Below are 13,319 nucleotides of genomic sequence, written 5' to 3' on the forward strand. Positions count from 1 at the left end.
AAATCATAAGATTATTTGACAAAACTTGTTGACAGGTGTTTTCATTGATTAAAAAAATGATGATGTTGGATGTTGGTGTGAGTACAAATCTCTAGCCAGTTCTGGCTATGAGATTTTGGTTTCCCCACAGCCAAGGAGTTTTGTAAAAGCCTCACCTGGCTGATTAGGTTGAGCAGGGGTTTGCCTTCTGAACCAACCAGGCACGTCAGAAGCTGCGGTATCCATGCCAACCACTGAATGGGGGGGACTCCAATGCAATACTTGTCCACGGCATCTGCCAGAGTGTTCTTGTCATCGAAACTGAGTAACCACAACACCTACAGATGAGAAAAAATATAAAAAAAAACAAGAAATGTGAGACAGGAGGGAAGAAGGTGAAGACAGGATGAGAGACAGGGAAGAAAAGAAGAAAGAGACAAACAACAATTTAAAAACAGCATTAGGGTTATTATACCAAAGTAGAATATTAGATCTTCACAATTTAGTAAGTAGTAAGAGGTAGGGTCTCCGTCATTAATCAGTCCATTGGTGCTTCCCTGTCTCTGTTCACAGCAGGGGGGGGGGGTGCAGGGAGCTGAACGAGTACATCTTGGCAATCCTCACTATGATCAAAACGGAGCCAATGTGGAGGTGATCTTTCCTCCCCTGGTGTGCATGTGCGTGCATCTACATTATGATGAAGACATTAACCCCACTCAACCCCCCCAGGCTCTCTTTAGCAAGCCAACCCGAGTACACAGATTGTGTATAATTACTGATAATGACTGGTCATCTACTTCATCCATCAGGACTAGGCCCTGCCAACCCAGCTTAGCAGCACAATATTAGGGTGGGGGTGGGGGATCAGAAAAGCACCTAATTGGAAAGTGAAGCTGGTAGAAACCATTATTATAACAGATAATGATAGTAATGCTTGATGCTAACACTGGCTGTGGCAAGACCATATTTATTATTTATCCAGCCTGAGTCACAAAGAAGTAGCTCGTAGATTTGCTCTCTAGATGAGTCTCTCTAATCTGACTCTCCCGTTGCTCTTTGAAAGCAGAAACCCAGCAGGCAGTTTGTTAAAGATTTCACAATCACTCAGCCCCCCTCCAGCTCAGGCTCTGTATTGAATAAGTTGCTGTTTGTCTGTAGGATGAAGGTGGGATGCTTGTTAGCAAAGAGCCCATCTCTTCTCCCACACAAAGCTTACTCAACTGGTAAGTATGATAGCATTGGTCTGACTGTCGGTCAGCCCATGTAGAGGGTCATGAGATAGGAGTATCAGGGGAAGCTATTAGTCCGTTAACCCTTCAACCCTAAGCCTTCACTCCATCGATCTGCCTCAGGAACCCATCCACACTGTCTACTGCTGCACTGTAATCGATCAAATTACTACTCTCTGCTTGTAACTGTGGCACAGTCTGACAGAGGGCAAAAAAGGATGCCTTTCTTCTCATCAGCACTAATAATGCATGGGCTGGATGGGGTCAGGAAACCGGGGAATTCACTCTGAACGTATTTGAAAAAAGGCCTGATTGAAGCTGATTTTATGGAAAGGGGAGTTAGGTGCAAGACTGATTGCCGATGTGGTAGTCTCAGACAGAAAATACATTCTCCCTCAGAAATCCTCAACAACTGAGGCAAATGAGGAAGTTGTCGATATTAGCATGTTCAAAGAAGTTGTTCCAGTCTGCTTGCCACAGTTGAACATGGATAATCACACAAAATGCCTCCTTCTCAGTTCCCATCTTATCACCTTTGCTAGGTATTTGCGAGACTTGCTCTCGTTTTGATGGCGGCAGGCATGGAGGTAGCAGGTAATGGCAGAGACTCCCAAGTGGAGCTGACGGTCCTTGACAAAGATGTTCTCCAGGTAGTCGCCCCACATGGCCCAGGCCTTGACCAGGACATCGTGCATCTGGACTGCTGCTGAAAAGGCTTTGTTGGCCTCCTCTGACCTGGAACAAGCACCAAGGGAAAGTGGATAGCAACAGTTAGTGAGGGACAGATAATGGGTAACACTAAGTATCCTGGAAAAGTGAGCTACTGAAGGAAGCTGGAGCGGAAGGAGAGAAAGAGGGACTGAGCAAAAGGGAAGTCAGAAAACAAAGAGATACAAAATAGGGAAGGGGAAGAGCTGCATGGCTCAAAGAGATGGATGCAATACTTGCGTGGAGAGGGGGATTGAAGGAGCAAAAGAAAAGGAGAAAGATGGAGTGTGCAAGAAACAGATTATGATGATCACATTCTGAATGATGTACTACACATCAGTAAGCACCATATTTCATTTGCTATAATCTTCAAGGCCTTTCCTCTTGGCATTACAGAGTAAGCATTTAACCCAGCATGAATTAATGTCACCAAGGGTTCAGCCGTTTTTGCTACTTTGTAATATGAGTTGAACCCAACTCTATCATACTGTGCAGATCAATCTATTTAATACTTAGTGACATATGAGCTTAACGTCTTCCCATTTCATCAGAAATGACAGAGCCGTAGAAGGTACAAACCTCAGTGTAAGGGCTATATTTATCTGTATACAAATATATTGACCGTGAAGAGCATTGCTACAGCTCAGAGAAATCTGCAGCCTGATAAACTTGAGAATCCTTGAGCTTTTTTATCCGAGTAGTGCAATCTAGCAGTCACACTTTAAGTATTCGATTTAGCAACTGTTAAATATCAGGCAAAAAATATACAGGTGAAGTCTGGCAAGAGACCCAAGTTTTGACTGCAACATTTATGCTGACAGGGAAATATATTCTGAACCATCAGCTTTTTTTTTCCCCCACACCGAGCAGCTTCCCACCACTCATTGGCACACATTTTGAAAAAATTCTTTACACACCTTTCACTCTTTGATTAATAAATAAGATTCAAGAAGCACCTGAGACGCACTACCCAGCAGTCAAAACAAGGAGACAGCCCTGTCAATGAAAAAGCCTTTCTGACAAGTAAGCACTGGCAGTTGGTAAATGGACTTCCATTAAAGGAGTGCTTCCAAAAGTACTTTCCCGCTTACTTACAGTAAAATGTCTCCCAAGCCAATCAATTAAAATGTGTTATTATAAGAGGCATTTTGGCATGTGATTCAGAAATGGGAGCTTGATTGCTATGGGAGTCAGAGCCAGAGACCCTCCAGTAATACTTAATGGGGTTGCCTCAGTCACTTTGCCAGTGTTAAAGTACATTAACAGTTTCTACTACTTGGCTCAACAGGAGCACAGGCACCCAACAGACTGTCAAATCTCTGACACCCGTTTAATTGAATGATCCCAAAATCCTTAGCACATGTGGCTGCGCGGGTGCAACACACACGCATACACACACACACATACAATCACTCACACTCTTTCAACCCCTAACCCCCACTCTGCTGTTAATTCTCCCCTGGTGTAGGGGAAACTTAATGATTGCAATAAACCCTGCTGAGGTGGAGGCAAGTTCTGCTGATACCATGGATTCCTGCAAATTGCCTCGAGTTAATTATTGAGCTACATATACATTTAATATGCCTTCCTCAATTTGTCTTTCACCCCTCAGGATGCCGTGTCAAAGATGACAGGTGAAAAAGTGGGAGCAGAGGGGGATAGGTGTTGAAGAGTGCAGCTGTGGGTATGACCCAGTAAAGTATGGGAAAGATTTTCTGTGTTCCACAGGCAACCCTTGCAGCCAAAAAACACATTACTGACACTGCCACAAGCTGATGACATAGATGTACATTAACATCTAAGCCACGTCATGGGGTTACCTAGTAACATAATGTCAGAGGTGTGTCAGCTTGAAGCGAGAAGTGCTGATTAAATGTGACAGCCATGTCCTGACAGAATAAAACACCCACGCAGTGTTAAGGGACCACTGACAAAGTTTGAGGATAATGGTGCAATAAACAAAGGAAATGCAGTGACAGTTATCAGGATAGATTTATATTGTAAAAACAAAAGCAAACAAACAAACAAAAAAAGGTTAAAGTTAATCTAAAGTTTTGCTACAAAGTGACGGTGCTTGTGCAAAGCTGAAAAAGTAGGCAAAGCCCAAACAGCTGAGGCACTGGTGAACATACTTGTTGATTTGAGCCAGGAACATCCCCTTCAGAGCGTAAAACTCAGCCGTCATCTCCTTGGTGAAGTACTTCAGATTAGTAGACTCTATCACTTCTAAACCCTAACGAATAAAACAGATAAAACTGAGGTTTAGTTCATTAAGGAAAACAACAGTGAAGAAGATACCACAATATTCTCTTTTAGACAGGGCCATAATCACAGGTGAAAAACAAACAAACTGCTTGTGTTCATTAAGAACTAAGAAAAGAGGTGTTAAGGGAACTAAACTTCCATTATGGTGAGTGTCTGATTAGGTGTCCCCTATGTGCTGCTGTGATAAACGATGTGTAGCGGGAGAGAGAGACAGAGAGAACTAGAGGAGATGAGATAGGAGAGAGAGAAAGAGAAAGAGAGGGAGAGAGAGAGAGAGACTACTGGCACTTTTAATGACTTGTGGTGTGCTGAACTGGTTCTATTAATCAGAGTACTCAACAGACTTAAGAGCAAGCTCCTGAGTTACACTCTCTTATAAGTCTCCCTACTATAATTTGTCACCTCCACACCCCACAACACTTCGTGCTCTTACTACTTTTCCCACTCAAAGAACAGCACATTATGCTTCTGGCTACTGCTAACAAAAACCAACCGAAGTACGTAAAACATACTAAATTCATCAAATGTGTTGCTGTTCAGTAGAGACTAGCCTACTTCCAAATGGAGCACTCATTATCACAGACTAAATCTCTTGCAGCTGTGCTACATTATGATGCAGGTGTTACATGGGTACAATATATTTATCATGTGGTGATCACACATAATTAGATAGCACAAGCTAAACAATTTTTCCCTTTGAGTACAGTGATTTTGAAAATAGAAGATTTCATGATTTAGCTGCAGGCAGTAATAAATATTTATGTAGTTCATACTAAAACCTCTAGTGATTCGGAACATGACTTTTGTATCTTTTATATTTTTAATACAGTTTCACTATCCTAATCAAGTGTGGCAATTATTAATGTTAAGTAAAACAACAAAGAGTCCAGTACCTGCATAAGGATACATTTTTAATGCTAAGTAGACTAAATAAATAAATAGTTCATCAAATTTTAAAAAGAGAATGTTATGGAGCAGGAGAAATGGATCTTTAACTTACCTGCATGCATTCATTCTTGCCCATGACACCAGCCAGCTGCAAATAACATTTGACTTGTTGTCTGATCTTCTGGAAACAGTCAACAATGGGCACTGTGGGGATGGTGTGAATACGACTGAGAATGTCCAGAGCCACATTCACCAAACCCTGGGGAAATTAAGAGTTTGATGTGGTTTCACATACAGTTTGAGGAAAAACAGATTGAACTTGATGTTTCAAGTTTATCTGACAAAAGCAGCACAATATGTCTGCGTTGTTACCTGTTTGCGTGCTATCTTGCCATACTGAATGATAGCAGAAGCCGAGGCATGAACTCCTAACATGGCGTTGTTGTTGTTGGGATCGTGCTGTGTGTTCGTCTCATATGCCGTTACTATAGCTGTGCAAAGTGACACAATAGTTAGCAACATTGCTTTTCTCTTTGTACAGTTGACAGTATTGAAGAAGCTAGAGAAAAAAGAAAAAAAAAATCTGCTCTGCTCTCTAAGCTCACCTGCTTAGAGCAGTATGAACTTCTAGCTCCCTCAAAGCTCTGCTGTCATAACGCAGAGGAGGGCACTGGGGACACTAAACGTATTGAACACTAAATGGGCCATGGCGATGAATTTCATCAAGAAAATTCCATTTCACTTTAACATAAGTTTGAAGGCTGTCGTGTATAAATGAAGTGGATTTTATTGGCATGGTGCTGCAGAACCAGCACTATCATTATTCCAGCACCTCACAGTGAGAGTCAGAGCTCAAGTTGCTTGAGACATCACATTTTGCAGTGGCTGCCTCTCTGAATGGTTTCAAAGTCACCACAGGAGAGAGCTGAGCACTAAGCAAGGTGTGTGTGTGTGTGTATGTTTTATGTCCTGCAGTGTGAGAGAATACTTTAGCAAGTTGACATTTGGAAATGTACAGAGACCCTTAGGGGGCTCTGCACATTGTGTTCTTTTACAGAAGCCCCCTTTCTGGAACCAGCATTAACCTAAGCAGCAATATGAAAGTGTATCTGCACATGGTAAAACATGCATCATGTTCAGAAAATCAAGTATGTGAACAGACACACAGTATATGCATCACTATCACTGGTATCAAGCATCTGTCAGAGTGTGTGTCATACCTTGATAGTGGTGCTGACGCCACATGAAGATGCTGCTCCAGTGGGAAAGGTCATCAGAAACAATAGGCAGCCGGTTCCTCCAGGTTTTCACCACAGTCTTCATGTCATGGAGGCTGGTGTTACGACCCAGGTTAGCTGGCTGAAGCCCCGCATTAATTTGGGCTGCTTCTTGCAGCTCAATGATCTGCTGTGCCGCCTGTTGACAAATGAAAATGTCAAAATTTGCTCTTGATCTTTCATATAACAACACAAGTCACTCTGCCACTCTCACTTGACTTTTTCTCTAAACTTTTACAGATGCAAGCTGTGTGACAGTTCTGAATTGGCAGCGTTCTTTTTTGTTTACAGTTAACATTTTGTATTCCCAGACCTGCTTGACTGATTCAAAGCTTTGGTCCAGACAGAAAGCCAGCTGGACTTAATCTTGTTAATATTTTGTCCACACATCTAAACAAATGTATGCTACTATTCAAAATTCCTGCTTTGTTTGAACTGCAATATGCACACTGTGTCCATCTGCCAAAAATCACTGACTGGTCATTAATTTAAAATTGAAGAAATCTTGAACAACGATCAGGAAACACATGGAAGGAATAAGAAGTAAGGTGATAAAAGAATGAAATCTATCTATCTTGTGAGACTGCTCTGTTAATGAAAACATTCCTCTGAGACTATAAGGTAAAAGCAAATTGATGAAAGATAGTAGAAGGTAGAAAGGGCTATTACTACATGGTTACTGTCTGACATAAAGAAAAAAAAAAAAAACACCGGGGCTCAGTCACTGATTTAAGTCTCATTATAAACAATTCCAGGGAGACAAAGACTAATATTGCCAGGATCTTACATAATTTGATTTGTATTTTCTTTTGGGCTAATGTAATTGAATAATTAGTAGAGGATGCTTCCAGCATATCCTCGTATAGCAGAATGACAATGACAAAACCACAACAAAAACACATTATATTTTTCACCCCAGCAATATTTTTTCATGCCACCAAAACAACTGTGCAGTAAGAATCGTAATGTCTTCCAACAATACCCCCATAGCAAAACTGCTCACATACAGCAAAGGAAAAAAAGGCAAGGAGATGGGAAAATGTGAAAATGATAAGCGAGGACTTCTATCTCATTCTGTGAAAAGAAGACTCATTGATTAGCCCTAAGCCACTTTTTGAACATATAATCAATCATTCCATTATAACCACTCATCAATCATTATTAACGCCAACCCCGATAATCGATAGTGTGGGCGATAATCCACTGATCGTTAGTCACTGCTGAGAGCTGGGATTTGATGATAACTTGAATCAAATAGTATTTGAACCCTACTGTATGTGCAGTTAGTTTGGGCTTCTCATTCTCCAAGGCTCATGGATCGTGAATGTGAGATATGGAGTTTGGAATGGAGATTTACTACAGGTTGCTTGGCTGGGCAGAGGAATAAATAGCTTGTTTTCCTCCAGCTAGTAAATAATTGGACTGCACATACGCAAACACAACTACACCCAAAGACACACACGCACACAAAATAACAAAGAACATCGTCACCCAATTCAAATACCCATTTTGAAAAAAGATGCATTTCAGTGAATCACAGCTATGCTCAATACTTAACCCCCTCCCCCACTCTGAAATCAAATCTCCCAAAACAAAATAAATTAGGCAATACAATATTTTTCACAATTATCTGTTAATATCAGCTGATGGCCCATTTCTAACCTTCATTCAGACCGTCCCATTCATCATGTAAATGTAATTCTACTGCAGGTATTTAATCAAATGGTATCTGATGGCAGGGAAGTAATTACAGGCATTCTCAACTAACTCTTCTCTTCTCCTCTGTCTCTTTCTCCCTGTGTCCCATCATTCTCCCAAGTCTCCCTTCTTTTTTTTTCTCCTTTTTCATCTTTGCCCCTGTCTACTGTCATCTCTCACAGTGGAATCAAAGAAGCTTAAGGCGTTTTTTTAAGGCATCTATCTCAATTTTACAAAATGGAGTAAGGAGAGAGCGAGATAGACGGCGTTATCGGTTCACTCAATAACACGTCTCAGTACCACTGATGATCTCTCGACATGCATCTCTCCCAACTGCTTATCACAATAAAATCACTTCCCTTCACTAATCTTCATCGCATTCTGACCATCACGTCACTCTTAATGGAGTTTTGCAACAGGAAATCACTTCAAGCATTTTGTTTACTAACCTGCAATAGTGGGGTGTGCACATGGGAAACTATGTGAGGCAACCTCCTCCACTCACGGATGGCCAGGTTGGAGGCCATCTCCACCAGCCGCTCTATGAAGTTGAGTTGCTGCTCCTCTGGGTGGCAAATGGCTAGGTAGCCACGGTGCATGTTCACCTTCCAGGCCATCTCCTTGGGACAGCTGAGCTCCACCTGGAAATGTACACAGAAAGTCAACTTATATATTTAAGAACAAATTTATAGCAGCATAACCAAGTCATCAATCACTTTAAAGCACTGACTTTATATAGGAAATGTAGAAATGTTTAATTGGATAATTCTTCACCATCATTATCAAAATAACTGGTGTACCTTAGTAGAACTATAAGAATAAGATGAACTCATTGTCAGTATGATACATGTGAGTGTAGAACTGTCTGGCCATCATATCAAGACATTTCACAAGAACACTGCTGCTTTTGTTATTGTCATCTGAACAACTGTAATTTGCTTTTTCCCCATCAGCCCCTTCTTATTCTATCATCTGCCGTCTACAGAAAACCAAAGCTTTACTTGTCTCAGCAAAGGAAAACAGCTTCATCTTGCCTTTTATGCTGTGTGCTTTAATGCAGCAGGTTTTTTGTACAGTCAATACTGGTAGCACCACAGGATTAAATTGCAGCATTGAAAAGGCTGCCTCAACAAATATCTACAATAATACAGTTTTTATTTAAGTATCCCAACTATATCAATCCATGTTAAGGTTGACTGACCTAAAAAAAAATATCAAAATACTACACTGCACTGCCTGTTGAGTCCTTCTTAATTTTGTAAGTTAACCAGTGTGATTATGTACACAATTCATAAATTAGGAGAAACAGCTGGCTGGAACTGATGTGTGACTCACTGACAGGCAGTACTTGTTAATTGCAGCCAAGAACAATAAACTTGTTGGTGACATTCTCTAGATGTTGATACACAGTTGGTGTAAGTGGTGTGCTGTTGTTCTCTGCGTTTGTCCCTGTGATGTCAAGCGGAATAGCGTACTCTCTTCACAGCATTGTGTGTGAAAGTTTTAATTAAATGAAAACATCCAAGGGGAAAGGCCCTATGACACTTTCCTTGCATAATTTAGCACATGGACAAATACACAACAATACTGTTTGCTATTCATTTTCTGAATGGTTTCAGCAGGACTTTTGTACTAATGACTAAACAGCCTGACGAGTATGACACAGGGGCAGAGGAGAGAAAAGGACCGACTATTGATTAAAACTCTGAGTGCATTAACACTAAACAAACAATAGCCCTTAGGAGCCCAATACGTCAAACCTGGGGTTTGCTATTATGTTTTTAAGTGAGTGAGACAAAGGCAGAATGAGAGAAGGACAAAAAAAGGGAAAAGTGAAAGTGCAGGTGATTGGAAAAGAATAAGTGTGTATATGTGTAAACTCTTAAGATGTTTGGAGAAAAATACAGTGATCGGTCGACGCAAACTTATCAGGGGTGACACTTGATGAATATCCTGAAGACAGGGCTGCCCTTATCAAGAGCCAGCTTTAATTGAAAGCGGGGACATTTGCACTTCACCTCTGAGCTGGTGAGTGGTAGGCAGGGAGGCAACTGAAAGCTGTGCTCCTCTCTACCACGGTAAAACAAATCACCCTGCAGCAGCAGCAAGGGTAATTATTCACACACACACACACACACACACACACACACACACACACACACACACACACACACACACACACACACACACACACACACACACACAAACACACACAAACATACACACAAACACAAACAGTTGTCATAAATATTAGCTGGTAAAGCTGGAGCTGTGGAACAAAGGATGAAGAAATAGAGGTGGATTCAGAGAGAGTCGTAATAACAAAAAGAAGACAATACAGAAGAGGAGTTAGAGAATGAGGAGACAAAAGAAAGAGAAATGAGTACACAGAGGAAGGAAGGACTGAAATAAGGAGGAGTGGATATAGTGAAGTGGGGGCCGCCATCCAAACAATTTAATTAGGTGTCACCTTAGGAGGAGACGGCTCAATGGATTGGTTCCAAGGCTCCTTGAAAGAGCAAAGCAGCAGTATTTGTTATATGTCGGGTATTATCATACGCTCGCCACCTGTCTAGAGTTTGTTTTGGGAAAAAGGAGGCTAATAAATTAACAGACCAAACAGCTGAACTGCATTAACACAGCTTTACGGCCCTCTCTTTCATTCTTGCAAGGGGTGAGCGGTTGTGAAGAGCTGGACGGTAACAATATCAAATTACTATACTTCACGCTGGCACGAGGCCCGAGCTTAATATACAGCACTGTGCTGGAAAACAGAAATAAAATGAAAAATGTAGTGTCCAGGCTCTGGTTTAGTGGGTTTAAGCCTAGAGGCTCCACATTGTCTGTTCCCTGCTCTGTTTTTGTCAAAAACTGTCAGAAAAGCTGTATTTTATTTAGGCCCCATCAGGAAGTGATATCATACTAGGGTGCATTACATTAAGGGGTGTTTCTAATGTTTAGGTCACCCTATTTCCATAAATTTAAAAAATATTGTAACTTTTAAATTTATGGCAGAGCTGTTGTATTGGATTTTATAGGTGTACCTAATAAAATGGCCTGTGAGTGTGTAAATTCATTCTTACGTGGCTGTGCATTGCTCACCTGAACCAGAGCCTCCTTCATTGCAGCCCAATTGGAAACCCTCCAGGCACACTCGAGCACGAGATAAGGGTTTGAGTGGCCTTTAGATTGGCCATATTCGGTCAGCGGTTCCCACTGGTTCAACTCCTTTGAACATCTGGATATAAACACGAGGGGGATGAAAACGTTGAGCAACATTAATGTGTGCATGTAAATATACAGCTGTGCTAAACAAGGATCCATTAGCTGTTGCTTTTTGTTTACTTGTCACAGCATATAATTTGGCGCTGCTACAGTGGGAGGTTTGCGTGGCTGGAAATTCACTGGTTTTAATCTAGAAAACTACTTTATCATCATAACTGCTCTATTTACACAATGTAAAAACTGGTGTAGAGTTTTGCGTCTGCACTGACGACACAAGTTGAAAGTGAGGCTCACGGATGAGGCCGTCATGATCTCTTTGAGATTCGTCTTGGACAACAGTGACTTATGATGGTTTAACTTATGTAGTGAGTGTACTGCAGAACTTTTAATCAATTATACTTTGTAGTGTATAATGATTTGAGATTATGATTTAAGGAGGCTTTATACCAGGACTGTTGTGTTAGACTGTTTATTAATTTTAGCCAGGTCTGCCTAATGAATTACCAACTAGGCGTACATGGAAAAAGAAACAATCTACTACAGCTTTGTGTTTTGCTGGCTCTCTTGATCTGGGAGACAGACTCTGTGATAACCGCATCTTTTCTACTGCAGAGATCTTACCGTATCCAGTGGTCCTCCCACAGCTGATACTCAGGGAAAATGGCTGGGGACACGTTGTTCCTCTCATGCTCTTTTCTAGCCTTCTCCATTGCCTTCTCGTAGCTTTCCTGGGCCTGAACAGACATGTTTATTTTTAGTAAAGATGTCTTTAGGCTGATAAATTATCATCTATGCAAAATGCCTGCTTAATGCATCTACCTGCAATATTAATATTAATATACAACTTGGACAAAGTATTAGTAGTGAACTAAGAAATTGGAAACTGAGTTTATACTAAGCAAGATCTTACATAGTAGTCCATGGTTTCTTACCTGTTCAAAGAAGCCATGCTGCTCATAGGCAATGGCTGTGGCAGTCTCAGGAAACTTGCATCTCTTCTGCCAGAGGCCAGCCCACATGTCCTCCTCTTGAAGCAGTGAATAGAGCTCCGCTAAAGAGTCCCAAATCTCCTTTAAAGCAGCACATCAAAATGTGTATGTCAGCGGAACAAATTGGAATATGTGAAGTGATCAAACTGTAAATTGAATGAGAGCAGCTTTGCTAATGAGTCTACTTCAAACTGGATAAAAGGCAGATTTGGCCTCTTGTATATAAGACTGTAACAGACACATGAAAAATTAGTGTCAGTGAAAGAGAGGAATAAACAAAAAGCACAGCAATACTTTAAACTAGTAAAATAATCAACTCTCATATCAGAAAAATAATCTTTTTCACAGAACTAAATGTGTGTTTTTCTTCAGTTAAATGTAGCACACTAGTTTCACCCACCACCAAGCTGGTGTGAAGTAACTCACACCAACACAAAAACACTGTAATCAGTGCACCTAAGTTGCACCAGTAAATATAACAGATTCTGAATCAATATTAAAAAAGTAATCTTAAGGACACACATACTACCTCAAACATAAAAATGTATGTAATTGGTCTCACACACACACAAAAAAAAATCTGCTCAAGTCTAATTTAAATCTAAATGCACTACCTGCTGAGGTGGTGTGATGCTCTCCTGCTCGTAAAACTCGGTGCTCTGCTTGGGTTTGCTGTGTAGGCTGAGGCCCTTTTCAAAGGCCTGCTGCTCCAGCATTAGAGTGGAGCGTAGCCAGAGGTTGTGTGTCTTGCCCAGGTACTTCAGCACACAAGGGCGGATGGGAATAGGAGGCACACACTGGGACATGGCCTCCACAAAGCAGTTTAGGGCACTAGGCTGGCAGTCCCTCTGGGCCTGGTGGCTGCCACTGCACAGGAAAGGACTCATTTCTCCTGACAAAGCCTGGAGAGGAGAGAGAGCTCATCAACTACCCAGTTTCACTTAAGCAGCAGCATCCTCATATAGCATATTGATAAAGGCATTGTGTTGCATCCCATACATGCAACACAATGCCCTTTTTCCAGTAAAAGAGAACGTGTTAAGAAACAAGACAAGAGAGGT

At 41.3% G+C, this 13,319-nt stretch overlaps 1 protein-coding gene across 2 annotated transcripts in view; it reads right to left on the reverse strand.

Moving 5' to 3' along the window:
• trrap (transformation/transcription domain-associated protein) overlaps positions 1 to 13,319 on the reverse strand; it is a 72,169-nt gene that overhangs the window by 17,759 nt on the left and 41,091 nt on the right. For both annotated transcript variants that reach the window (XM_026350844.1, XM_026350843.1), the window contains 11 exons: positions 12,873 to 13,160; positions 12,202 to 12,339; positions 11,891 to 12,003; positions 11,147 to 11,282; positions 8,494 to 8,685; positions 6,290 to 6,485; positions 5,442 to 5,560; positions 5,182 to 5,328; positions 4,049 to 4,149; positions 1,742 to 1,943; positions 156 to 317 (listed from right to left, as the gene is read on the reverse strand). In XM_026350844.1, the coding sequence (XP_026206629.1) occupies positions 156 to 317; positions 1,742 to 1,943; positions 4,049 to 4,149; positions 5,182 to 5,328; positions 5,442 to 5,560; positions 6,290 to 6,485; positions 8,494 to 8,685; positions 11,147 to 11,282; positions 11,891 to 12,003; positions 12,202 to 12,339; positions 12,873 to 13,160 (1,794 nt within the window). The remainder of the gene's footprint in view (positions 1 to 155; positions 318 to 1,741; positions 1,944 to 4,048; positions 4,150 to 5,181; positions 5,329 to 5,441; positions 5,561 to 6,289; positions 6,486 to 8,493; positions 8,686 to 11,146; positions 11,283 to 11,890; positions 12,004 to 12,201; positions 12,340 to 12,872; positions 13,161 to 13,319) is intronic.

This window comes from Anabas testudineus, chromosome 19 (assembly GCF_900324465.2).
Source record: "Anabas testudineus chromosome 19, fAnaTes1.2, whole genome shotgun sequence".
Lineage (NCBI taxonomy): Eukaryota > Metazoa > Chordata > Actinopteri > Anabantiformes > Anabantidae > Anabas > Anabas testudineus.